A 24788-nucleotide genomic window follows, 5' to 3' on the forward strand; every position below is an offset into this window, starting at 1 on the left:
CCTCCCTTTTTGGCAACCACGCCCCTGGAAACCCAGCTGAAGGTATGTTAAACACTTCCAGTGGAAGGTTAGACAGACACATACCACACTGTCTCTCTGCCAGTGGAAGGTTAGACAGACACATACCACACTGTCTCTCTGCCAGTGGAAGGTTAGACAGACACATACCACACTGTCTCTCTGCCAGTGGAAGGTTAGACAGACACATACCACACTGTCTCTGCCAGTGGAAGGTTAGACAGACACATACCACACTGTCTCTCTGCCAGTGGAAGGTTAGACAGACACATACCACACTGTCTCTCTGCCAGTGGAAGGTTAGACAGACACATACCACACTGTCTCTCTGCCAGTGGAAGGTTAGACAGGCACATACCACACTGTCTCTCTGCCAGTGGAAGGTTAGACAGACACAGACCACACTGTCTCTGCCAGTGGAAGGTTAGACAGGCACAGACCACACTGTCTCTGCCAGTGGAAGGTTAGACAGGCACATACCACACTGTCTCTCTGCCAGTGGAAGGTTAGACAGGCACAGACCACACTGTCTCTGCCAGTGGAAGGTTAGACAGACACAGACCACACTGTCTCTCTGCCAGTGGAAGGTTAGACAGACACAGACCACACTGTCTCTCTGCCAGTGGAAGGTTAGACAGGCACAGACCACACTGTCTCTCTGCCAGTGGAAGGTTAGACAGGCACATACCACACTGTCTCTCTGCCAGTGGAAGGTTAGACAGGCACATACCACACTGTCTCTCTGCCAGTGGAAGGTTAGACAGACACATACCACACTGTCCCTCTGCCAGTGGAAGGTTAGACAGACACAGACCACACTGTCTCTGCCAGTGGAAGGTTAGACAGACACAGACCACACTGTCTCTGCCAGTGGAAGGTTAGACGGGCACATACCACACTGTCTCTCTGCCAGTGGAAGGTTAGACAGACACATACCACACTGTCTCTCTGCCAGTGGAAGGTTAGACAGACACAGACCACACTGTCTCTCTGCCAGTGGAAGGTTAGACAGACACAGACCACACTGTCTCTCTGCCAGTGGAAGGTTAGACAGACACATACCACACTGTCTCTCTGCCAGTGGAAGGTTAGACAGACACAGACCACACTGTCTCTCTGCCAGTGGAAGGTTAGACAGACACAGACCACACTGTCTCTCTGCCAGTGGAAGGTTAGACAGACACAGACCACACTGTCTCTCTGCCAGTGGAAGGTTAGACAGGCACAGACCACACTGCCAGTGGAAGGTTAGACAGACACATACCACACTGTCTCTGTCAGTGGAAGGTTAGACAGGCACAGACCACACTGTCTCTGTCAGTGGAAGGTTAGACAGACACAGACCACACTGTCTCTCTGCACATTGTCTCTAATGCTTTTGCACGTTTGGGCCCAGGTGATCAACTGGCAGAGCACGCTGCACATCCCCCCTCAAGCCAAGCTGAGCGCGGAGGCGTCGGACCTCATCGTCAAACTGTGCCGCGGCCCCGAGGACCGTCTGGGCAAGGACGGGGCGGACGAGATCAAGGCGCAGCCCTTCTTCCGCGACATCGACTTCTCCAGCGACCTGCGCCAACAGGGGGCGCCCTACGTCCCCACCATCGCCCACTGCACCGACACCTCCAACTTCAAACCCGTGGACCCAGAGAAGCTGTGGAGCAACGACAGCGAGGGCGAGGGCAACCACAACGACACGCTGAGCGGCTGGTTCCGTAACGGCAAGCACCCCGAGCACGCCTTCTACGAGTTCACCTTCCGCCGCTTCTTCGACGACAACGGCCACCCGTACAGCTGCCCCAAGCCCATCGAGTACGAGGGCTACGAGGGGGACGAGGCAGAGGACGGCCCGGGACAGGAGGAGGCCTCCAGCACCACCACGCAGGGTCGAGACCTGGTCTACGTCTAGCGCCTCCTGGCTGCCCAGCTGCATTATGGGACCACGCAGGGTCGAGACCTGGTCTACGTCTAGCACCTCCTGGCTGCCCAGCTGCATTATGGGACCACGCAGGGCCGAGACCTGGTCTACGTCTAGCGCCTCCTGGCTGCCCAGCTGCATTATGGGACCACGCAGGGCCGAGACCTGGTCTACGTCTAGCGCCCCCTGGCCTGGAGTCTGGGGTCTAATTTATCCAACTGTGCTTAGGAACCCTACTGAGGATGAACTAAAAGAATGACTAACCTATCCAGTGACTGTGCGCACACCTGCAATGCAATTTCCCTGTTCAATTGATAATCAGGCTCATTTATATGAGTCATGTGGTTAATTGGCATTGACCATTTATGGTTGGATTGGGGCGGATCCACATGTGGAATGTCCCAGTTGGACTGTGATTGGTTGGTTACAGGGGGAAATTGCCTGCAGCAGGTGTTCGCACTGTCAGAATTTAGTTGACTTAAATTATTGGCCCTAAGTTGTCTTGTTTACGTTAGAACTGTTATTATATATTTTACAACACTACTTTATGCGGGGAATACCTTTGCTGACCTTTTGACAATAGATTGTGAAACACAGATTGATGGCGTGGACACTGGACAGTTACTGGACAGTCACTGGACAAGTTAGTCATAGTTTTTAGTCGGGATTCTAGGCACATATTGCTAAATGAGACCCCTGGAGGGGCAGGGGGTTGTTGTGGTGGTACAGCATTTGAAACCTAGCACATAGGAGAGCACGTCTTGAGGAGGCATCACTACATCTTAGGCTTTGAGAACACTGCAGCAGATGGTCACATCAACAGAGCGTTCTGTAGAGACCAGTGTGATCTCAGAGAAGACGGAGACTATCAGGGTGCTCTCTTTGACAACTTATGGCAAAGCCCCCTTAAGCCTTTATTTATTGAAGAAAGTGTAACTGGTGATGCTAGTTTAGAGATGCTGTTTGAGTCTGGGGGGTTTTGTTGTTGGAATGTTGCTTTTATCTGAAATGGTTTTAATTTATATTTGAATACGTCTGTTGCAATGGGGATTTAGTGAGGCGACTTGTAGACTATTGCAGGGATAAATGACTCTTAATTATTCGTTGCTGTGCCTTTTGATCTTTTGCTGTCTTTCACCAAATATAAGAGGTTTAATAATAATCAGACTGGCATTACACAATGAGAATAGATGTAGTTGATTGGACTAGGTTTGTATTGTTTATTTTTCTAATTTATACCTAAAAATGTATTTATAAATCAAGTTGTACACAGCTGATGTAAATAGTTCTCTTCCCTGTCACTCAGCAGATGTCTCTCTCTCTCTTAGGGCAGGCTCTGTCCTCTCTCTGCTGCTTCTGCCATTCCTTCTCTGTAGATATTTCCATGGGTGATTTGTTGTGTGCTTTCTCTGACATCTAGCCAAGCCAGAAACCTACATCACGTCTTCACAGGGACTCTACAGATGGAGCTGGTGGCTTCTTCACAACTCTCCTTGTTTCATTGTCATCCCAACGTCATGCTCGCCTCTCAACCAAAGCACTATATAGTTGTGTTCCCACATGTGGCAGCCCTACAGCTCTACATGACACAAACACCCTGCGTTTAGGCTTCTAGTCCTGACCAGCCACGCTTACATTGCAATGACCCGCGGAGGCTTTAGCATGCTAGTGATTAGCTCAAACTCCTTTTCCTTCCCTTATTTTTGGACCCGTTCTTCTCTTCCTGCGGCTTCCATCTTTGAGAAACTGTGTTGTGTTGTGCCTCTGCACTGAGAAAAGAAAGACCGGAGTGATGCTCTGTCACATACATGATCATATCGCGTCTGCTTGTACCTTGTGTTTAGAAAGCTCTCTGAATGTAGTTGCGTAATACAGTGACCACTGGTGTGCACTGCTTTTGTGTCATGTAAAGGTGAGATCATTTGATTGTTGTGTACATGTTGTGCTCTGGGAGGATGGGTACAGGGAAGAGGGGGATCAATAAAGAATGTAAAGAACAACACCTGTTTTACATGCACACTAAGCGTGTTCTGAGTAGGTCTACCAGCTATGCATCACACCACTACATACAAGTCTTTGCTTATGGTTAGAGGAGCTGCAACGATTAATCAGTTGGCAACTATTAATTTGATTAATTAAAAAAGGGCAAAATTCTCTGACTCCAGATTCTTAAATGTGAATATTTTCCTTGTTTCTTTACTCCTCTGTGACAGTAAACTGAATATATTTGGTTTGTGGACAAAACAAGACTTGTGAGGCCGTCATCTTGGCCTTTGGGAAACACTGATCGACATTTGTCACAATTGCTTTGTTCAGCATGTGGTTATTATCTGACTGGAACGTGAGGAAAGAGTCACAGGGAGAGTGGCTGTTATACATTGTAGTACTCACTATGCCTAGTGTTTATAAATGACTAACATTTATATATAATGATTCCTATCAAAATATCAATCAGTATAAAACAGGCAAATCTTTTGACATGCAGCAAGTGTCGATCCATACATGTAGCTAACTGTCCTTAGATTTAGATTTGGGGTGTCAGATTTATTAAGTAGTGGGTCGGCTTTGTTCAACTGAGACCTCATGGGGGCTGGATTATTTTGTGCTAAAATCAATGTGACTATGTGGATATTTAGGCTACACCTGGATGTATTATTTGGAATCCTTCAAGAATGCCTGCTCTATAGATAGCCTACCAATCAATGAGAAATTGCATAAAGCAGAGAACTGCAACAAATGAAAGTCAAACAGCATTTTTCCTATCAATGCAACATTGACAATAATACATTTCAAGTATGAGATAATAGACAATAAGTGCCATAGAAATGTTTCCTCTTCATACACACATCCAATAATAATTGTGTTAAGTAGCCTGTTATTCAGAATCATTCATTATAGCTACATTTGAAAGAATGCAGGCTAATAGCTGTAGCCTACTCCAGTAATTGAGAAATTGCATACTAGGCTACATTGAAAACAAAAATTAGGCTACAAAACGTAGAAAATGACTCATATTATGCATCTGTATCTTGGTTGCAGTACATTTATTTATCCAGCAGATGTCATACACCCGAGGCTTCGAGTAGTGAAGCCATTTCCAACCAAATTAAATTAAACACATATTGACATCTTTCCAATCAAAACAAATCACCGATCAACAGTTTTAATGAATGCTACATATTATTATTATAATTATCATTATTTTTCGAAATGATATTGCCATTCGAGGCTCCTCGATTCGTCCAATCACAGTGGATCTGGTGGATGCGCGTCCAATCACATTGGCCGGATGATGCCGCAGCGGGTCATTTGAGTTTTGGACTCCTTCAGGTACAGTAGCTTACAGCAGCAGACAGCAGAAGCAAGACTCACTCAAAACGCCAAAAGCTAACGAACTACTCAACTATGGGGAAAGGAAAAGTAAGACATGTTTATTTACATTGCTTAACCCGTTAACCGTTATATTGTGCATCCCTTGCCATTGCCTGCCTGCCCTGCAGCCACCTGTTTTACCTCACTGCGGCCTGCGGGTGAAAAATTGACGTTAAGAGCAGAGCTGGAGCAGCACAGATGCATCGTTAACTTGTGAATTTGAGGGGGAAATCGAACGTTTTTCCAAACATGGGTCATTGAAAGTGCTGGAATGTAGGCTAGTTTACGGTTTGGCAAAGTCTTGAACGTGATTTTAACCGTCGTGTTTTCACGTTAGGATGGCTGCATTTGATATGCTCCGCCTCCTCGAAAAGTGCGTTGATTTTCAGCATAATCTGTTGTTTCCGGTTAAACAGTCAGCCACTCATGTCAACCAAACAACTTTTAATAACTGAATTGAGACGATGCCGTGGTCATTTCGGTTAAACAGTCAGCCACTCGTGTCAACCAAACAACTTTTAATAACTGAATTGAGATGATGCCGTCGTCATTTATATCGTTTCCTAGTGGCTCACGTAAAAACGCAGAGCCGTCAGCTCTGCGTAGGAGGCGGACCGGTGACTTCCATGCTAGTTGGGGCTCTCTTCTGGCTCATGGAAGCCGACTTTGGTGCTTAAAATCCGGGTACAGAGGACCTCGAGAGGGATCTCTCCTGGCTTTATGGAGGGGGGTGCACATCTCGGCGGTTTGTACCTGCCGAGATTTGCATCCCTGTTTTTAAGTTAAAACAGCCCCAAAATATGGTGGGGGTGCAATTCTCGGCGGGGGTGCAAAACTCGGCATGACACCGGGTCGGACTCGGAACGGAGCTGGCTTTAGTGACATCATCATCATGTCAATCATCCGGAGCCCATGATGTCAGTGTGTGACATGTAGCCTAGCTGCTAACCAGCCCCATTGAAGGCTTCACATGGAGTGCATGCAGGCGAAGTCAGTCAGTAGTTCTCAAAGTGGGGTCTGGGATCCTTGAGGCGGTTCCAGGGGGTCCCCAGCAAAAAGGGGGGCCATTTATTTTCACTAATTCCATCCATAAAAGCTGTAAGAACCCTGAATGTAGGCTATATTTGTGCAAGAATCAATTCATTTTTTATGAGGTGTAACAACACAGTTGAGAAGTCTGCACCCCTCTCTTTTTTATAGCCTATAGTCGTTGTCTGTGCTTCTGTAAAGCTGTTCTCATTTGTAACAGTAGGCTATAATGAACCTTGGTCCATGTCTCAAACTATGTCATGTCAGGTCCTTGAATTTGAGGGAATTGGGCCTGGAAAGTCCTTGAGAAGTCATTGAAGGTGTGGGAAGCCTGTATCAAGCAGTGACTGCTCAATGCATGACTTTAAGTGACTGCACTATATTTATGGATCTTATGTGCAGCAATGTCAGGAGGCGGCTTTTAGAATTGAATAGACATTTTCCAGCTGTATGAAGGAAATGAACCAGGGGATAATTCTCTAACCGTTGTTTTCCAGAAACCTCTCATCTTTGCATTGGGGGCCAGGTTGAAAGCCCATCGGCTGGCTGGAGGAGAAGACCTGCGCCCACGGTCCTGCCTTCTGGAAGACGATGTGGTGGTGATCCTAACAAAGGTAGGCACTGTTGTTGGATCTCAATATGAGCCTAGTAGGCCTATTAAAATGACTCATCACTTGCTGCTAGCTACTTTGAACTTTATCTCAGGTTTATATGATGTCTTATTTATCATCATATTTATTCATCTTATACTGTGCAATCTTTCATTTCATAATGTGAAACTTTAGTGGCCACAAGTTTAGTGTTCATATAGTATATAGTCTATATCTTGTTTATTTTTTCAACTTTAATTTTGTTGTCACTCTTTCACTCCTGTCTTGTAGGCCAATAATGTGTAATAACTAATTTTTAAATTGTATTTCACATATTCTGTAGTTCACACATTCTATAGGCTAATTTCACACAATCGGTGTCCCGACCCCCACTTTGGGAACCACTGTTGTAGGCTATACCTGTATATTGAGCTGCTGTAACAAGTGTGTGGGATTAATCAAGTCAATCTTATCTTATCTGATCATATCTTATCTTATCTGCTCGTATCTTATCTGATCGTATCTTATCTTATCTGATCATACCTTACCTTATCTGGTCATATGTTACCTTATCTGATCATATCTTATCTTATCTGATTATACCTTACCTTATCTGGTCATATGTTACCTGATCTGATCTGATCTTATCTGATCTTATCTTATCTTATCTTATCTGATCATACCTTACCTTATCTGGTCATATGTTACCTTATCTGATCTGATCTGATCTTATCTTATCTTATCTTATCTGATCATACCTTACCTTATCTGATCTAATCTGATCTTATCTTAGGTTCATTGGCCAACAGAGGCAGCTGCGTCCTGGCCCGGTGACAGAGCCAGTCAAGTGACAGGTGGGTAATACACATCAGTGGAGGATACCCCCCCCCCCCCTCTCTCTCTCTCTCTCTCACACACACACACACACACCTCAATTACACACTCCTTTTTCTTTTCTTTTTTTATTATGCTATTACAGATACAGGCTTCATGAACAACATTGAGAGAGTCTAGCATTGATCTGCAGCTACTCATAAATATATGTGAGGCTGATTTAAGTATGATTGAACAAACACCTCCTCAGCACCGGACCCTAAAACTCAAGGACTTCTATCCGTCTCTTCTTGAAGGCATGAACACTGCTTGATGTAATGTCTCCAACAGCCGCGGGGGGAAGAAGGCTGTTCCATGTTGCTCTGGCAGAGTGGAGAAAGCTCCTTGTAGGACAATTGTAAAGTCATGTCATGTTTAACCCCTAAGTGTTTTCTCTCTCTCTCTCTCTCCACATTCTCTGCTCAACAACCAGCAGGCTCCGCCCCCCAACGCACCCATGGCTCCTCCCCCTGGCACCCTCCTCCCGAGCAGCCCCGTCACCACCCGCTCCTCCAGATCCAACGGGCCAAACCAACCCTGGGTATGATGATTTAGATATTTCCAACATTTCCCATTCCCTCCCCACCTCATCACTTTCCTGCTCTCCCCTCTCTCACGTTCCCCCTGCTCTCCCTCCCTTCTCCTGCTCTCTCCGCCGCTCTCTCCTATATTTCTATATTTTCTATATTTCTCTATCAATTGTTCAATGTGTTATGGTTACTACTGTAATTTGCTACTGTTGTGTCAGCTAGAATTAGCTAGACATATTTTCTGTGAAGCCCTCTGGGACATGCTTGTGAATTAGGGCTCTACAAATAAACTTGACTTGACCTTTTAACTAGCTATGTATTAAACCAACCCTGGGTATGATGATAATAGATATTTGACATTTGACCTTTTAACTAGCTATGTATTAGAGCAGGGCTTCCCAAACTTTTCACACTAAGTAGCCACTATATGTACCAAACCACGTTTGCTGACGTTTCCCGTTTTCTCCCCGCCTCCTCCCTCCCTCACACTCCCCCTGCTTCTCTACCCTGGCTCTCCCTCCCCTGCACCCTCATCTCTCCTTCTCTGTTCTCTCCTCCTCCACATTTCCTATTTTCTCCCCACCTCCCCCCTCTCCTCCCTCGCATCCCCCCGCTCTCCCTCCCTCCTCCACTCTCCTGCTTTCTCCTCTTCCCGGTGTTTCTTCCTCTTTCCCCCTTCCCCCACTACTCTAAAGCATAGTACACATTCTACTCCAAAGCATGGCACCCACTCTATCCCCTCCAATATTTCGCCACTACTTAAAGCATGGCACCTCACATTCCCCCTGCTCTTCTCCCTTCTCCTGCTCTCTCCTCTGCTCTCCCTTCATTTCTATATTTTCTATATTATCAATTGTTCAAATGTTATCTTTATTCTGTATATTCTTGTTACTGTTGTGTCAGCTAGAATTAGCTAGACATACTTTCTGTGAAGCCCTCTGAGACATGCCTGTGAATTAGGGCTATATAAATAAACTTGACTTGACTTGACTTAACCAGGCAATAGCATCAGAAAGGCTAAATAACAACATACACACACAAACACACACACACACACACACACACACACACACACACACACACACACACACACACACACACACACAGACACACACACACCATGATATGTAAAGCAATTTGGGTGCCTTGAAAAGCGCTCTATTAATAATCCAATCAATTATTTTATTCTTATTACAGTGAATAAGCCCAAGAGGACGAAAATGACAAGCAGGCCGACATGGATGCGCAAGGCCTACAACGACGCCAAGAAGATTGGAGAGATGCGGGGAGTCTGGCAGAAGAAGCGATGAGAAGATATATTATATTGTATTGTATTTAGATGTTGTTGTGTTTTTATATTTTATAAAATAAATGTTTGCATGAATTTAAAGCATTGTGTCGGTGACTCAACCTTTAACTTCATTGGGTTCTATGGCAAAGCGGTGTTTATGATTCAAAGCCAGTAATATCCGGCGGTTCTGCAGTAAATGAAATGCCATTCTGTTACAATAAGTAACTAGAATTGATAAAGGAGTCATATTCATACAGAAATATTTATTTTACCTTTTCTTTTCTTCCTGGAACAGACTAAGCTAAAGTTAATTTGACATTTTCTGATAACAATCAAAAGCTGGCATTGAGTAACTTGTGAACAAACACACTTGCAAGCGCCCACAACATTATAGAGAACTTCAGTTTGAAATGTTTAACAACTTCCCAACAAATGCATAACCTCATTGGCATCCATACAATTAGGAAATTGATGAGGGATGTATTTTTCCTGGCAGTTCATTTGGGGACATAGAAGTTCCCTACTTTCTTTCTAATGAGAGATTACTGTCTCCTTTTTGTGTTCCTATGAGACGGTTCATTCTTATTGAAAGTGATCCCTACAGATCATAAAGGATCAGTTTAGGTCTACACCAGGGGTGGGCCACTTTTTCCCCCTGATGGCCAGACTGACTTACATCAAGTAAGCGAAGGGCCACACATTGGAGATTATACCTGCCAACACTCCTGATTTTCGCGGGAGTCTCCCTATTTTTAACCTTCTCTCCCGTTGTGATTGGTAATTTCTCGTTAAACTCTCGATATAATAGTGATGCAAATCCAATGGCTGTAGCAGATGAGACTTATTAACATAATTCTGCCTTTTATTGAGTTTTTCTTTGAGGACCTCGGGGGCTGGATTGAGATGGTCGGGGGGCCAGGTCCGGCCCTGGGGCTGCATTTTGCCCATGTGTGATCTACAGTGTTAACATCACTACTTCCTCTTCAAATGCACTTACCTTTCATGGATAAAGTTCAGAATGAGCTCCTGCAGCAACGGGCCAAATGTGACTTGGGTTTTAAATCCAAGCTATTGAAAAGCTGTCCTCATATTCCAGACTTTGAATGGTTTCTGTTAGAAATAGGAAGTAAATACCAGCCAAATAACCCGACTACATTACATTAGTGTCCAGAATCGTTCATTTCCATCCCTGTGTGTGCTGGGGTGTGTAACTCATTTTTGCATAATAACCTATCAATAACAACACCTACACATTTAGCTGTTTCTTTTAGTGTAAAGAATTACAGGTACATTATAAGAACATGTTTTCACACAGGGTTATCTCAGTTACCACAGGCCTATCAAACAAATGGTCAAATCTACTGTCTGTAACTGCATTAAATTGACTTCTGTGAAATCCTCTATAGTCAAGGGTAATGAAAATATTTGACCATTTAGTGATGAATACAGAAAACATGAATAGGCTACTTAATATTTAAGTTGCTCCTGAAACCTGCTACCTCTTAGCCTTCACAAGTGCATCAAATTGGAGAAGTAGAAGAATCATAAGAAGAAGAAGAAGAATTGCAAGATTATATGCTGTTCAACATGAACAAAGTGGACATTGTAAAGAAGTTTAAATAGAGATGTTTCAGAAAAAAAACATTATATGTCGTTCAATGTGAAGGAGGCTTTGAGTCAGGTATTGCAGTTATTTCCCAGAAAAGCATACATCAAATAGAGAGCCAAAGTGAACGTCACTTCCTGCTTCAGCATGCGTACCAAGGGATTTCCTCCGCCGTTTTATTTTCCATAGACATTTCATAAAATGCTTATAAAAATAGTTTTACTTGGTAAAACCAAACGGTTCAGCTATATTTAGAATCCGGAGAGACCATAGAACATTTCACTCGGATTAAAACAAACATTGAAAAGATATTTCCTTTAAATCTGCTATTTGTTTACGTTTTGGTCTTAGTGAAATATTCTGTGGTCTCTCCTGTTTCTAAATATAGCTGAACCGTTTGGTTTGAACAAGTAAAACTATTTTTATAAGCATTTTACGTAATGTCTATGGGAAAATAAATGTCGGATGAAAGTCTCTGGTACGCATGCTGAAGCAGCAAGTGACGTTCGCTTTGGCTCTCCACAGTGAGTGTGTGCACAGTAATTTAACACAGTAACAGTTAGTTATTCCACACTAAGCGTAAGCTAGGTGATCAAGTTGCTGGTTTAAGTGTTCATCAGAGTGATGGTTTGTGGGTAGAAGCTGTTTTTGTGTCTGGTGGTTTTGGCGTACACAGTGCTCTCTAGCGCCTGCCGGAGGAGAGGAGTTCAAACAGATCATGTCCATGGTGAGATGGGTCAGTGATGATCTTTCCTGCGCTTTTCTTGACTCTGGAGGAGTACAAGTCTGGGATGGAGGGCAGGTTGGCACCAATGATCTTCTCTGTGGTCCTGACTGTCCGTTGAAGTCTGCGCTTGTCCTGTTTGGTGGCAGAGCCAAACCAGACAGACTGGATGATGGCAGTGTAGAACTGTATCAGCAGCTCCTGAGCCAGTTTGTACTTCCTGAGCTGGCGTCGGAAGTGAGCCTTCCTGATGACGGTGTCTATGGTTGGCCTCCCACTTGAGGTCCTGGGAGATAGTGGTACCCATGAACTTATAGGATTCCACCATAGACAGTAGACATGGTGCTGTTGGATATGGTGAGGGGGGGGGGTGGGGGGGGGGGCAGTGCTGGAGAGCTCTTTCTGAAGTCCACTATCATCTCTACAGTTTTGAGCTTGTTCAGCTCCAGGTTGTTCTGACCGCACCAAAGGGCCAGCTGTTTAACCTCCCGAGATCTGTATGCAGACTTGTCGCCGTCTCAGATGAGGCTGATGACCGTTGTATCATCTGCAAACTTCAGGAGTTTGACAGACGGGTCCCCTGAGGTAAAGTCATTTGTGTTGAGGAGGAAGAACCAGGGTGAGAGCAGAGCATGCACCCCTGGGGAAGGACTTCTCAGTGCAATTTTTACACTTTGCAAAGTCATCCTGTGGGCCGGATTGGACCCTCTGGCGGGCCGGTTCTGTTCCCCGGCCGTATGTTTGACAGCCCTGACTGTATGGTAATAAACAGCTCAGTGTCTCTTCCTGCTGTTCTTCTCCCTGCTCTGTGTGACTGTCATCAGTAGGGGGCGCTCTGGGCGACTGGCCCTCTCCCCTCGGCTTGAAAAAGGACTCGTTCAGTCTCGTCTGGACCTGAAGTCAAAGAGAAATGCCAGATAAATACACTGCTGTAGTTCAGATAAATAGACTGCTGTAGTTCAGATAAATACACTGCTGTAGTTCAGATAAATACACTGCTGTAGTTCCTCAACAGGTACAATAGAATATAAGTGCAGTCAGATGTTTTGGAGCTTACGGTCGTTTATAGAGGGAACGGAAATTGACACTCCTTGCTTTCTCCTTGCGAGCTCTGAAGTTGTAAATGCTACCTTCAAGTGCTCCTCGCAGCACTTGAATTTTTCCCCAAGTGAGAAATGGTATGCACTGAAGAGCTTACCCAAACTAAAGATGTTCTCATGTGACCTATCTGTAATTAGAGGTCATGTGACCTGTGACTAGAGGTTACCAGTGACCCAGGACTTTATCATGTGACCTGTGACTAGAGGTTACCAGTGACCCAGGACTTTATCATGTGACCTGTGACTAGAGGTTACCAGTGACCCAGGACTTTATCATGTGGCCTGTGACTAGAGGTTACCAGTGACCCAGAACTTTATCATGTGACCTGTGACTAGAGGTTACCAGTGACCCAGGACTTTATCATGTGACCTGTGACTAGAGGTTACCAGTGACTCGGAACTTTATCCAGTGATATCTCTGTCAGTTGTACTGCTAATGAAAATGGAAAGCCATCTTGCTGTTCTATAGGACGAATCAGCGTGATGTCACTGCCACCCAAAAATACAAAGCCCTGCGGCAGTTAACTGGTGTGAGTTGTGCCAAACAAACGTTAATATCTCAAAAAAGTATACATCACATCGCTTATATTTTGACATTCTGAGTGAGAGCAGAATTAGCTCAAGAGTTTGATGTATAATGTTGTGTTAAAGTTGTGTGAACTGTCGCAGTTTTTAAATTGTAAACAACTCGTATACATGTGTAGAGCACGGCAGTAATGAGTCAGGAAGTAGCACTTGGGTTCGTCAGGGGAAAAGTCTATGGGGATTTAACATGGGGATTTCACTTAAATGCATCAAATAAGGTCTGTGGTTAACAAAAGTTTATGGGCGTGGTCATTTGTGTTCAGCAAGATCAACTTCACACACGTGGGCCACTTTTATGACTTGAAACTTTTACTGAAAAACACGTAAAAAAAACACATTTACGTTTCAAAACAAAAGTCATAGAGACAGTCTGCATGTCTGGGAACGCCCATACAGGCTCTAGGAACGCCCACGATAGACGCTGGGTTAGCTGGTTCAGCCTGGCTGGGGGCGTGGTCAGGGTGGGGTAAATCCCCCGTTCTATCCATTCAGCAAAGTTAGAATTTAGCTGATAGCCCAGTCCAGGCAGACATGATCGGGGATTTAACCACCGCACTAAACGCACATCTGAGCAGACGTCTTGTGTTCTGCTCTAGAACCCCCAAACCTGTAGTTTAGAGCCGCAGCACCGTCCTTTGGTGAGTCAGCCTATTGATATATGGGTGGTTTTACCCCACTCGCGCGCCAGCCATATAACATTTTGTGGGCGTTCCCAGACATGCCGACTGTCTCTATAAGTGGCCCACGCGTCATGTGAAGATTATCTTGCTGAACACAAATGACCACACCCATAAACTTTTGTTAACCACAGACGATGCATTTAAGCGACATCCCCATTCTAAAACCGCATAGCCTTTTCCCCCTTAGAAGCAACATGGCGGTGATTTCTGGTTAAGCCTACAAAAACACATCATCCCTGTGGGACTCTATTGCTTGTAATTCTAGCATGTGAAGTTTGACGCTAATGCCCGCTCCTTTTATTTGTGTTTTTGTCAGGTTAAAAGCTTTTAAAAAACACAACTTAGACCAAATAAAGACAGTGGGGAAACATGTCTGTGGTCTTCTGACATCTGATTTAATCAGCTTGAACACCACTTTGCAACCATCAAGAGTCATAAAGTCAGTTTTCTACAACATACAAGATGTATCTATCTGGTCAGCTCTTCTGGTATGATGAAGTCTTCCTTTTATCTAGAGAAAGCGTGCCCTCTGCTGGTCAAGTCTGAGAACAGATACTCTTGCTTCCCCCATCACTTACCTTGTAGCTGATCAGCATCAGTTAACTGGTGAAGTGGGAGTTTGACATATTGCTTTGTTGAGCAGTGGTTATCTGACTGGAAAGTGAGGAGACAGTCACAGGGAAAGTGGGTGATATACACTGTAGTAGGCTACTCACTACCACTGTTGGGCAAGTTACTTTCAAAATGTAATATCCTACATATTACTAGTTACTTTCATTTGAAAGTAATAAGTTACTTTACAATATTATTGTCTGTGTGTAGAGTAACTCGTTACTTATTACACTACTTTTGCATTACTTTCACCAAAACAACAGCAGCAACAGAATGACAATCGACGCCCCGGAACCATCCCGAAAAATAATTTCAACCATCTTGAAGTCAGTGTAAAGTTTAAACAATCCACAATTCTAAATGTTATTCTTTTTCTTTGTTATTGTCATCTATAGTGGTTATTTGCCTAAAAACACAGTTTGATTAGGAAATGATTGTATCTTTTTTTTATATATGCTTTGATAAAAAAATTGTAACTCAAAGTAACTGGTATATTACTGAAATCCTATAAGTAATAAGTTATATTACTGAGTTACTGCTAAAAGTAATATATTACATGTAATATGTTACTTTTGTAATGAGTTACCCCCAACACTGCTCACTATGCCTAGTGTTATATAAACTGAGGAGACAGTGTTAATACTGGATAAATATTATAAGTAGTAACTAATCTTTTACCAGAATCAACTTAGCCTCCTGAGGTTAGTTGCAGAGTAGAATGACTGATGAGTCTCGCGTTGAGGGGATGCAGAGTTGCCGACACACATTCTTGATACAACTTCCGGTCTGAACAAAATCAGTGCTGTCCGTTTAATATTATGCTCCCCCTTCGCCCGCCTGCCCAAAGGTTCCTACTTGAATATTTCTCGCTTCTTTGACCTTTCGAGCGCAAATTGCTGCCAATAATAACGTGGAAACACTTAGTAAGAAACATATCCACGCCGCCACTGGACAGGTTGTAACGTTAAATGTCATCAAAACAATTTGCTTCGAGAAGAAATGAAGTGATTTGCAAGGGTCAGTAAAACGTGTGTTTAGAAAAAGGTGGTGGTGGCCGCTAGGCGGAGTGGAGAGCTAATTTTCGCTGTGGGAAAAGTCCAGTGGTGTGGTGGTGATTTGACTTCACTGGGCTGCCGTACTTGTGTAGTGGCGGCGGGTTTAGTGCTACTAGTGATGCTCATGTATGCTAAGCTAATGCTAAAAACGCCTTCTTGAAGTGAGAGAAAGTGTGAAAAAACCAAACAGAAGAAGAAGAAGAAGAGAGAAAGTGTGTGTGTGTTTCCATGGAGGGCACAAATGCCAAATACGTGTCCCAGAAAATCAGCAAGACGAGATGGAGGCCAGTGTCGTCTGCCGCTCTGCAGCAAGCAGATGTCTTTGCTGCTGGTTCATGGGACAACGAGGTGAGCGAGTCAGGCTTGAGCCCAAAGAATCTGTCCAATTCTGACTCAATCTGCTGTTTGGCAAATGTAGCTACATGCTGTGTCAAAGTCTGAGACTGTGGGCCTCCCCCCCCCCCAGACAACGCTTGTAAAAAGGTGCCTCCCTCGCTCAATTCCTGGATGCCTATGGCATTACGATTGTGTTTATTTTGATCCCATTTAGCATGCAGGAAGTAACACAGGTGCAAGCAAAACAGTAACGAGGGCCCCGCGACTGGGTCACCAAAATGGATTGGAAGTTGGAAACCCTCATTCTGCTGCCTTGCACCTGTGTTACTTCCTGCCGTTCAGCTAATAAGCTAATTCAGACAGATAATAAGTTCTGTCTGAAGGCATGTATCCGACTCTGGGAAAAACTGTCAAATTCCCTAAAACTATCTATGGTCTCTTTTACCAAATGACACACAGTTAGGCTATGCTATGTGTTCTTCCTTTGATGACTACTTTTCACTTTCATTCACTGAGCCTCCCCTGAAACTGCTTGGAGGCTCGCCTCCCACTTTGAAACCCCCTGGTGTAGAACATGTTGGATTGAGTAAAAGTTACACTTTTAAAATAGGCTCGCCTGTCATTCCAGAAGTGTTGCTTTGTGATTCGTGAATGCTGAATAAATATTATGTTAATGTTACCAGAAGATTCTAAATGTTTCATGAAATATCATAAACAGAGTCTTCTTATGAGGTGTATACACGTTACGTTTGCTGATACACAGTTAAGTTAGTTTTCATTGTCAGTTTGATGCAACCTCATGTAACAGTATAATGTTAGTGGAGTAGCACTGCTGGCTAAGTAAAATAGTCATCATCAACCACTTGACGTTTTCACTCAACGATAAGTCCCTGCATCTAATATTGTTTTACCATCAAAATCCCAAATCTGGTATAGCCACTACATTCCTGGTGACAAATTAGAGACTGACACAATAATATTTGGTCAATGTCATAAATCATTAGACCGAAGTAGGGCTGCACGATATGAGGAAAAGCTGCGATGTGCGATAACACTGTTCAATATTGCGATGACGATATGACCTGCGATAAATAAATAAAAGCTATAAACAAAAATATTAATGGGTAGGGGTGCTCCAGACCCGGCTAAGCCACGATCCGATCCGATTCCGATTCCTGGGGTCACGATCCGATTCCAGAATCGATTCTCGATTCCAACGATTCTAGAATTCCAGAATCTAGAATCGATTCTCAATTATGTAATTTTATATTGCAATAACACACAAAGGTAAATCTAAAACAAAAAATGACAAATGTATTAATGCTGAACTTCAAATTCAACTTCTGAAGTATTACAGTGAGGGCCTAAATTCATTTTGCAATATGAGTGTGTTAATTTAAGCATACGTATCAGTAAGTGGCACAGGATTCTCAAAGCCTGTGTTGAGCGTCATACGAACAAAAATGCACTCTTGAAACTAAAAAAAATCCAAAACCAACAAGTTAATTATTTACATTTTTACTTCAATGTAGAACAGTCATTTCTTACACATGAGATTACTTTTAGCCTTTTAGTCATAACGATTATTGAAAGATATTCCATATTCCAGACTGAAATGTTATAACAGAAGTGGAGTATTGGCCAGAATGACATGAACATTTGGACACTTATTCAGCCGGTATCTTGCATGTTGCGTTCAGGTGCACTGTAAAAAAAAAATATATATATTATTATTATTTTTTTGCGATAACACCTGACTTTTGCGATGTGTTCATCGCGCATTTTCATATCGCGATGACGATGAAAATACGATAAATCGTGCAGCCCTAGACCGAAGTCACCAAAAATATACATTTCTCCAATACCAATAGAATAACAAAGTCAGATTTGAGCTGACTTAAGTTCAGCTAAGGTTCACCCTCCATACCCAGCTAGCTGACGGACGCTGTTAATATCAAAGACGATGGGATTCAAGCAAGACGGCCCAACTTCAACTCACTTCCTGTCATTTTGTCAGGTGGGTTTTGCCAATGGTTTCCCACGGACACGCCCACTTAGGACCCTTTCGGCAGGTCTGAGTCAATGGTTGACCACGCCCATTCAGGAGACTTGCTGCTACCATTTGTTAGAATTGGCGGCGCTTGCGGTGACCCATCTATAGTAATATAATATCTATGTTAATATCTCTTGCAGGACAACAAGATTTCCATTTGGTCTATCGGGGATCATGGGCTCTCTGGCATGGACGATGAATTTGAAGGCGATCTTCAGCTATTATGTGAGCACAAGCACGACGGAGATGTGCTCGATCTTCAAGTAAGACACTTATTGGAGTTGATGAAGTAAGATACTTATTGGAGTTGATGGAGTCAGATACTTCTTGGAGTTGACGACATTATACTAAGTTTCTTTAACTGTGCTTGGTGGCATGAAATTAGCACCTACTGCATTTATTGGTGACCTTATTTTTATTTGGTGACAGAAAAAGAAGACTTTCTTTGATTTCTGAATTTGTCATGGTTGCATTGTTGCAGAGAAATAGTACGTGTTGTATATCGGTATCGGCCTTGTTGACTGTAGTCGGCTATCGGCAAAAAAAACGACTGTTCACCGATTGATATTTAGCCTATGAGTTGGGTCACACAATTTGTTGTTTGTTTCATAATTATATGACAGTATGACTGAATTTGTGCTCATTCAAAGATAGTGTGATGAAGGGATCACAAGACTTTAAAGCATGTCAGTTTATAATGAAGATTTCTTTGTTTCCCTGTCAAAAAAGGCGTAAAAAAACGTATCGGTATCGGCTATCGTTCAAATTGTTATTTTAAACATCGTTATGGGTATCAGCCCAGAATTTTGCATCACTAATAAGCGTCACTCACACATGTGTTCGGGTGAGGCTTGTGGCAAATTAAATGTCCTTCAATCTTTCCTAGTTTCTGGACCGAGACAGAATCGTCACCGCATCGTCAACTGGAGCAGTCACCATCTTCCACCATCACCAAAACAGTCAGGTACACTCATCTGCTTGCCTATAACCCTGCTCTCTCTCTCACACACACACTCTGTCTCTCTCACACACACGACACACACATTCTCTCTCTCTTTCTGTGTGTGTCTCTCTCTCTCACACACACACACACTAGTGCTGCACGGTTTGGGGGAAAGGTGCGATTAGCGAGTATGGTGGACAATATTGCGATTTGCGATTGTGATTGCGATATAATAAGAGGTATCTAGGGATGTGCCGGCATGAGTTTTTGACGGTATGATAACCTTGGACAAAAATACCACGGTTTCACGTATCGCAGACTAAAATACATGAAATATGTTACAATTTAAAATATATTAAAACGGAATAAATAAAAGAATTTGAAATAAAATTATCTTTACAAAAAAATAAAACATTTTGAGACATTTGCCTGTCCCAAACATGTAAAAAAGAAACACCAGAAAAATAGAAACTGCACTGTGTAACAGCACATAGAAGATGGCTCAGACTAATACAATGATACACCCCGTTTATTTATTTTGTAGCGACAGATGGCCTTAAACGCCACACTCACGTGACGCTTCTTGAGAGAGAGGCGAGGTAACGTGCATCTGCAGACTTTATCGAGGGACCATGAAGGCGTCATGTGACAGGCTAGTTGAAGCCTGGAGGTGCTGCTGATGGTAGCTGCGACAGTGTTTTGCTGCTATCAACCTTGTTAATCTCGCTATATTCTTCATCACAGCGGGTCATTACCCACTGTGCACTTAATCGTACACTAGTTCTGCATAAGCACCTGCAGCTCTCTCCTTATTTTACTGACGTTCTCACTAATCACACGGCTGTTTACATGCGTTTCTGAACGGCTAGCTAGTTATTAGCATAGCTCGCTGTTAGCGATCATGGATGTTCTCTCTCTCTCCCTCTCGGTAAGATGTAACCTTGCTGCGCATAACATTACTTATTTGCGGGAGTGCATGGGAGAAGTCTCCCGCTAGTGTTGATGCCCAGTGTGATGGCAGAGAAACGTGTGTTTGCTGCGTCGCGTGCAACGTTAGTTTAGAGGAGGCTCACACACACACACACACTCAAAAAGACGTGAAAAAATAATAATAATCGCACACTTTTGCCGTTATGTAATCGCACGTGCTGACATCGCGATTGCGATTAGATTAATCGTGCAGCACTAACACACACACACACATTCTAACTCTCCCTATCTCTGTCTCTCTTTCTCTCTCACACACACACACACACACACATACACACATTCTCTCTGTCTCTCTGTCTCTCTCACACACACATTATCTCTCTCTCTGTCTCTCTCACACACACAGACACACGCATTCTCTCTCTCTCTGTCTCTCTCTCTCACACACACACACACACACACACACACACACACACACACACACACACACGAGTTGGCAATATTACAGAATATGCTGATCTGGATACAGCCCATGTAAGCTCTATGCATACTGAGCCTCATACATGTGAATATCTCATGTTAGAACCATTCACACTGGATCATTTATTCATACATGTGAATATCTCATGTTAGATCCATTCACACTGGATCATGTATTCATACATGTGAATATCTCATGTTAGAACCATTCACACTGGATCATTTATTCCATCACCCTGATTTCCCAGCTTTCTAGTCAAGCGTGATAATAGGTATAACTGATCCCCAAACAATTGCAATTGTGCACGACGTCCACAAGGGAGACGTGGGAATCATTGAAAGAGAGTGAAGAAAACCCTCCTTGAATGGATATATATATTACATACTCTAATGTATCCCAGTGGATCAACTCATTTCCCGTGCAGTGACTTGTCTCTCTTCCACCGCAGACGCTCTCTGTGTCTCAGCACTGGGCGAGGGCACACTGCTACCCGTGTGACAACGCCCCCTGCACCGGCGTGGTCTGCAACAGTCCCGACATCGTCTCCGTGGGCGAAGACGGGAGGATCGTCCTCTTCAGAGCCGACCAGGAAGGAGTGAGTCCAATCATAGGTGAGCAAGAATTAGCGGCCATTAGTCGACCTGTACCGGCGCATGAAAGTTCCAGGCGTGTGACTGCTCTTCTGGAATGATTTGAAGAGTATCATTGCATGAACGTGTTTTTATCTTCGTTAGAGAACGCTGACAGCAGCACCATTCATGCCGTCACTTTCCTGCGGACGACGGAGATTCTGACGGTCAACTCCATCGGCCAACTCAAGCTGTGGGATTTCAGACAGCAGAGCAATTCAGCCTCACAGATCCTCTCCCTGTAAGATCATCTCACTTCTTACCAAATAAGTTGCATCCAAGTTTGTTTTTTGTTTTTTTAACGTACACCGAGTCAATGTTTGTTTTGCACACCGCACTTTGAAAACGGCACAGTAGCACTGGTACTGCTCGCTAACAGGTCCAGAATTACTTCCGCATTTAGGGCGCCCCAAACTGGTGGCTCGTTAGTGCAGTGGTCAATTAAATTACATTGCGCTCAATTGAATCAGACAGGAGTAGACGATCAAATTGTCCATCGTCACATTAGTTTAGAAATCTCTGTTTAATTTGACACTGCTGATAGCTAAATGGATGTATGTGATTGTGATCAGTGTTTCCCCTAGAACATTTTTCAGGCCTGGAGGGATTTCGTAAACGTACCCCGACCGCAACGGTGGGGGCCCTCGCTGGCAACGCTAAACTTTTAGCTAACCTGTTCGCATCTATGTTGGCAATGGCATCCCAAGTATCATCATACTATTATGGGATGCGATGCGAACAGTTGTATTATGGGATGTGCGTTTCCCAGGCAACGACACACGTTGACACGTTTTGGAACAGCGCTGCACGCTGGCACAATGCTCCTAAAAGCAAAATGCTTATTGTTTTGAATGATTTGGCATCTTCTATTACTGTCAACACCAGTATTGTTGTATTGTAATAATATGCCATAAAGGTTTATTGACATTTTGGGGAGAGCAGGATTTTTTTTCTCTTTTCTTTTCCTGTAGAATGTTAGGGGAAACACTGGTGATATTGCTGCTGCTAGCAGCTCTAGGCCATCTGGCAAAACAGAGAATCACCAAACTGAGCATCCCTGACTGCATCTGAACCAGCTGTTCAGTATGAAAGACAAGACAGAACTTTGGTAACACTGCAAATAATTAAAATGTAAAACATTTTTAAAGTAATGCAAATGTACTGTACTTTTATTTTAGTACTTTTAAATAGGCTACTTTTTTACTCTTGAGTAATTTCCTGGACTATTACTTTTACTTGAGTTATTTTTCACTAAAGTAACTAAACTTGGACATGAGTAGGATTCCACCTCTGGCTGTATTGAATCATGAGCCCCATATGGAATCGTATCGTGAAATAAGGCGATCGTCGATTGAGGCGATCGTCCCATCCCGAGTACATTTAGATGACAAGCGGTCCTAATAAGTGGTTCCTCTCTGCTTTCCAGGACGGGGGACAGAGTCCCTCTGCACTGTGTGGCCAGGCACCCCAACCAGCAGCACATTGTGGCCACAGGAGGGCAGGACGGCATGCTCTGCGTCTGGGACGTGAGACAGGGCAGCACGCCTTTCTCGCTTATAGAGGCGCACTCTGCTGAAAGTGAGATTTTTGGCCAGTAAAAATGATTCTTAGTGTAGCGGTAGATTCCCTGCCTATGAACATGAGGGTCGCAGGTTCGCGCACCCGTGTTACATTCGGCTCGGTTGGGCGTCCATACAGGCACGACTGGCTGTGTCTGCGGGTGGGAAGCCGGATTGAGGGTGTGTGTCCTTGTTGCTGCACTAGCGCCTCCTCTGGTCGGTCAGGGCGGAACGCGAACTGGTGGGAATAGTGTGATCCCCCCCCATGTGCTACGTCCTGCTGGTGAAGGTCCTCGCTGTCGGGTGAAAAGAAGCGGCTGGCCTGGCATGTGTCGGAGGAAGCATGGTGCTAGTCTACGGCTCTCCCCAGATCGGCAGAGGGTGGAGCAGCATGGGGGGAAAATTGGCCAACTACAATTGGGGAGGAAATGGGGGGGTTCAGAAAAAATAAAAAAATAAATCTTGGCAGGCAAATCTACCAAGTCTCCCAGTCGAGTTACTTTAGGACACTTATTTTGAAAAAAGCTTGGATATTTCCCTTGTATGTATCGATGTGGCTTTGTTTTCTAAGTTTGTCTTTGTTTTTCTGCAGTGTGGGAGGTGCACTTCCACCCCACCAACCCTGACCACCTGTTCTCATGCTCCGAGGACGGCTCGCTGCTGCACTGGGAGACGTCCTCGCACTCAGACATATCCTCCTTCTTACAAGGCAAGACTACATTTTAAGTGACCATAATTACGGTACATTTTAAGGGACCAAAAGTAATTGGACAAACTAACATCATCATAAATCAAATTGTCACTTTTAATACTTGGTTACAAATCCTTTGCAGTCACTGACAGCCTGAAGCACGGCTGACAAACTTGGAGTCTGCAGGTCAAGTTTGGCCCTCGCTCTGTTTGTTTTGGCCCGCCATGGATTTGACACACACACAAACACACGACTGTGCGAAAAATCGATATGGCGATATATCACGATATCTTTCTGAAATATCGATACAGTATTGAGGAAAATAATATTGTGATGTATTGCTGTATCGATTTTATTGCACAGCCCTAATATATAAAGTAGTAGTCAAGCACTATATTGGTGGGAAATGCCTGCTGCACCATGACACTACTATGGCAAATTAATTGATTACTAACTACTAATTAATGACTAAATGTTAATGGCGGCCGTTTTGTCGTTTGTTTACCAGGCGGCAGGAACAACAGCATGATCTCCCGCAGTGCCATGGCCCCCGCCGGTGGCACCCAGACGGTCAGCCCCTGGCTCAGCGGGGACTCCAGTAAAGGCCGCCTGGAGACCACTCACATGCTGCCCAGCCACACGCTGTCCGTCAACAGCCTGGACGTCCTGGGACAATGTCTCGTCTGCGGGACTGACGGAGAGGCTATTTTCGTCAACAAACAGGTCCCGGTTTAGCGCGCGCAGAGAAAGAACACGAATGGTTTGCTTTCTTATGTCTCCAGTGATGATAGGGGACACATAAGAATATTGAATACACTTTTATTTACACTTTTGTCGTGCCGTTCAAGGAAGTCGTGGATCACCGTGGCCTTGGGGTGAGACTTGGTTCAGTGTTGCTAATGTTTTTTGTAATCGTTGAACTCTACAGTACTTATTTTTTGTAAGGATATCATTTAAATGTTGTTTTGAAATTAAAAACAAAGCCTTTGCAGAAATGTCTGTGCATGAATATTCAAATATGTCCCCTGATTTTTTTTTTCTTTTTTTAACACACCACACACAATCTAAAACTACCAAAGAGGATTAACAATGTTTGAGTTCTGAGATCAGGTCAGGATTCTGAGTATATAGTCAGAATTGAAAATAAAGTTAGAATGCTGAGTTTAATGTCAGAATTCTGGATAAA

The 24788-nt window shown here is 43.8% G+C and overlaps 1 protein-coding gene across 1 annotated transcript; it reads left to right on the forward strand.

Annotated features, from left to right (window-relative positions):
- Positions 1-16078: 16078 nt before the first annotated feature.
- On the forward strand, positions 16079-24537 carry LOC310778368 (nucleoporin Nup43-like). The gene is made up of 8 exons (XM_083638770.1): positions 16079-16328; positions 18510-18632; positions 19256-19333; positions 21172-21334; positions 21458-21593; positions 22779-22930; positions 23504-23620; positions 24111-24537. Exons 1-8 carry the CDS (start codon positions 16209-16211, stop codon positions 24335-24337), a joined length of 1116 nt encoding a protein of 371 aa, XP_083494896.1. The 5' UTR covers positions 16079-16208; the 3' UTR covers positions 24338-24537.
- Positions 24538-24788: the final 251 nt, after the last annotated feature.

The sequence above is a fragment of the Poromitra crassiceps genome, assembly GCF_964638095.1.
Source record: "Poromitra crassiceps genome assembly, chromosome: 6".
Lineage (NCBI taxonomy): Eukaryota > Metazoa > Chordata > Actinopteri > Beryciformes > Melamphaidae > Poromitra > Poromitra crassiceps.

Excerpts from the sequence above, each read along its gene's own strand:
- LOC310778368 (XM_083638770.1), top strand. The coding sequence starts at position 16,209 with ATGGAGGGCACAAATGCCAAATACGTGTCCCAGAAAATCAGCAAGACG. Across the intron at positions 21,335-21,457 it reads AGGAGTGAGTCCAATCATAG|AGAACGCTGACAGCAGCACC; the intron begins GTGAGCAAGAAT and ends TATCTTCGTTAG. Across the intron at positions 22,931-23,503 it reads AGAGGCGCACTCTGCTGAAA|TGTGGGAGGTGCACTTCCAC; the intron begins GTGAGATTTTTG and ends GTTTTTCTGCAG.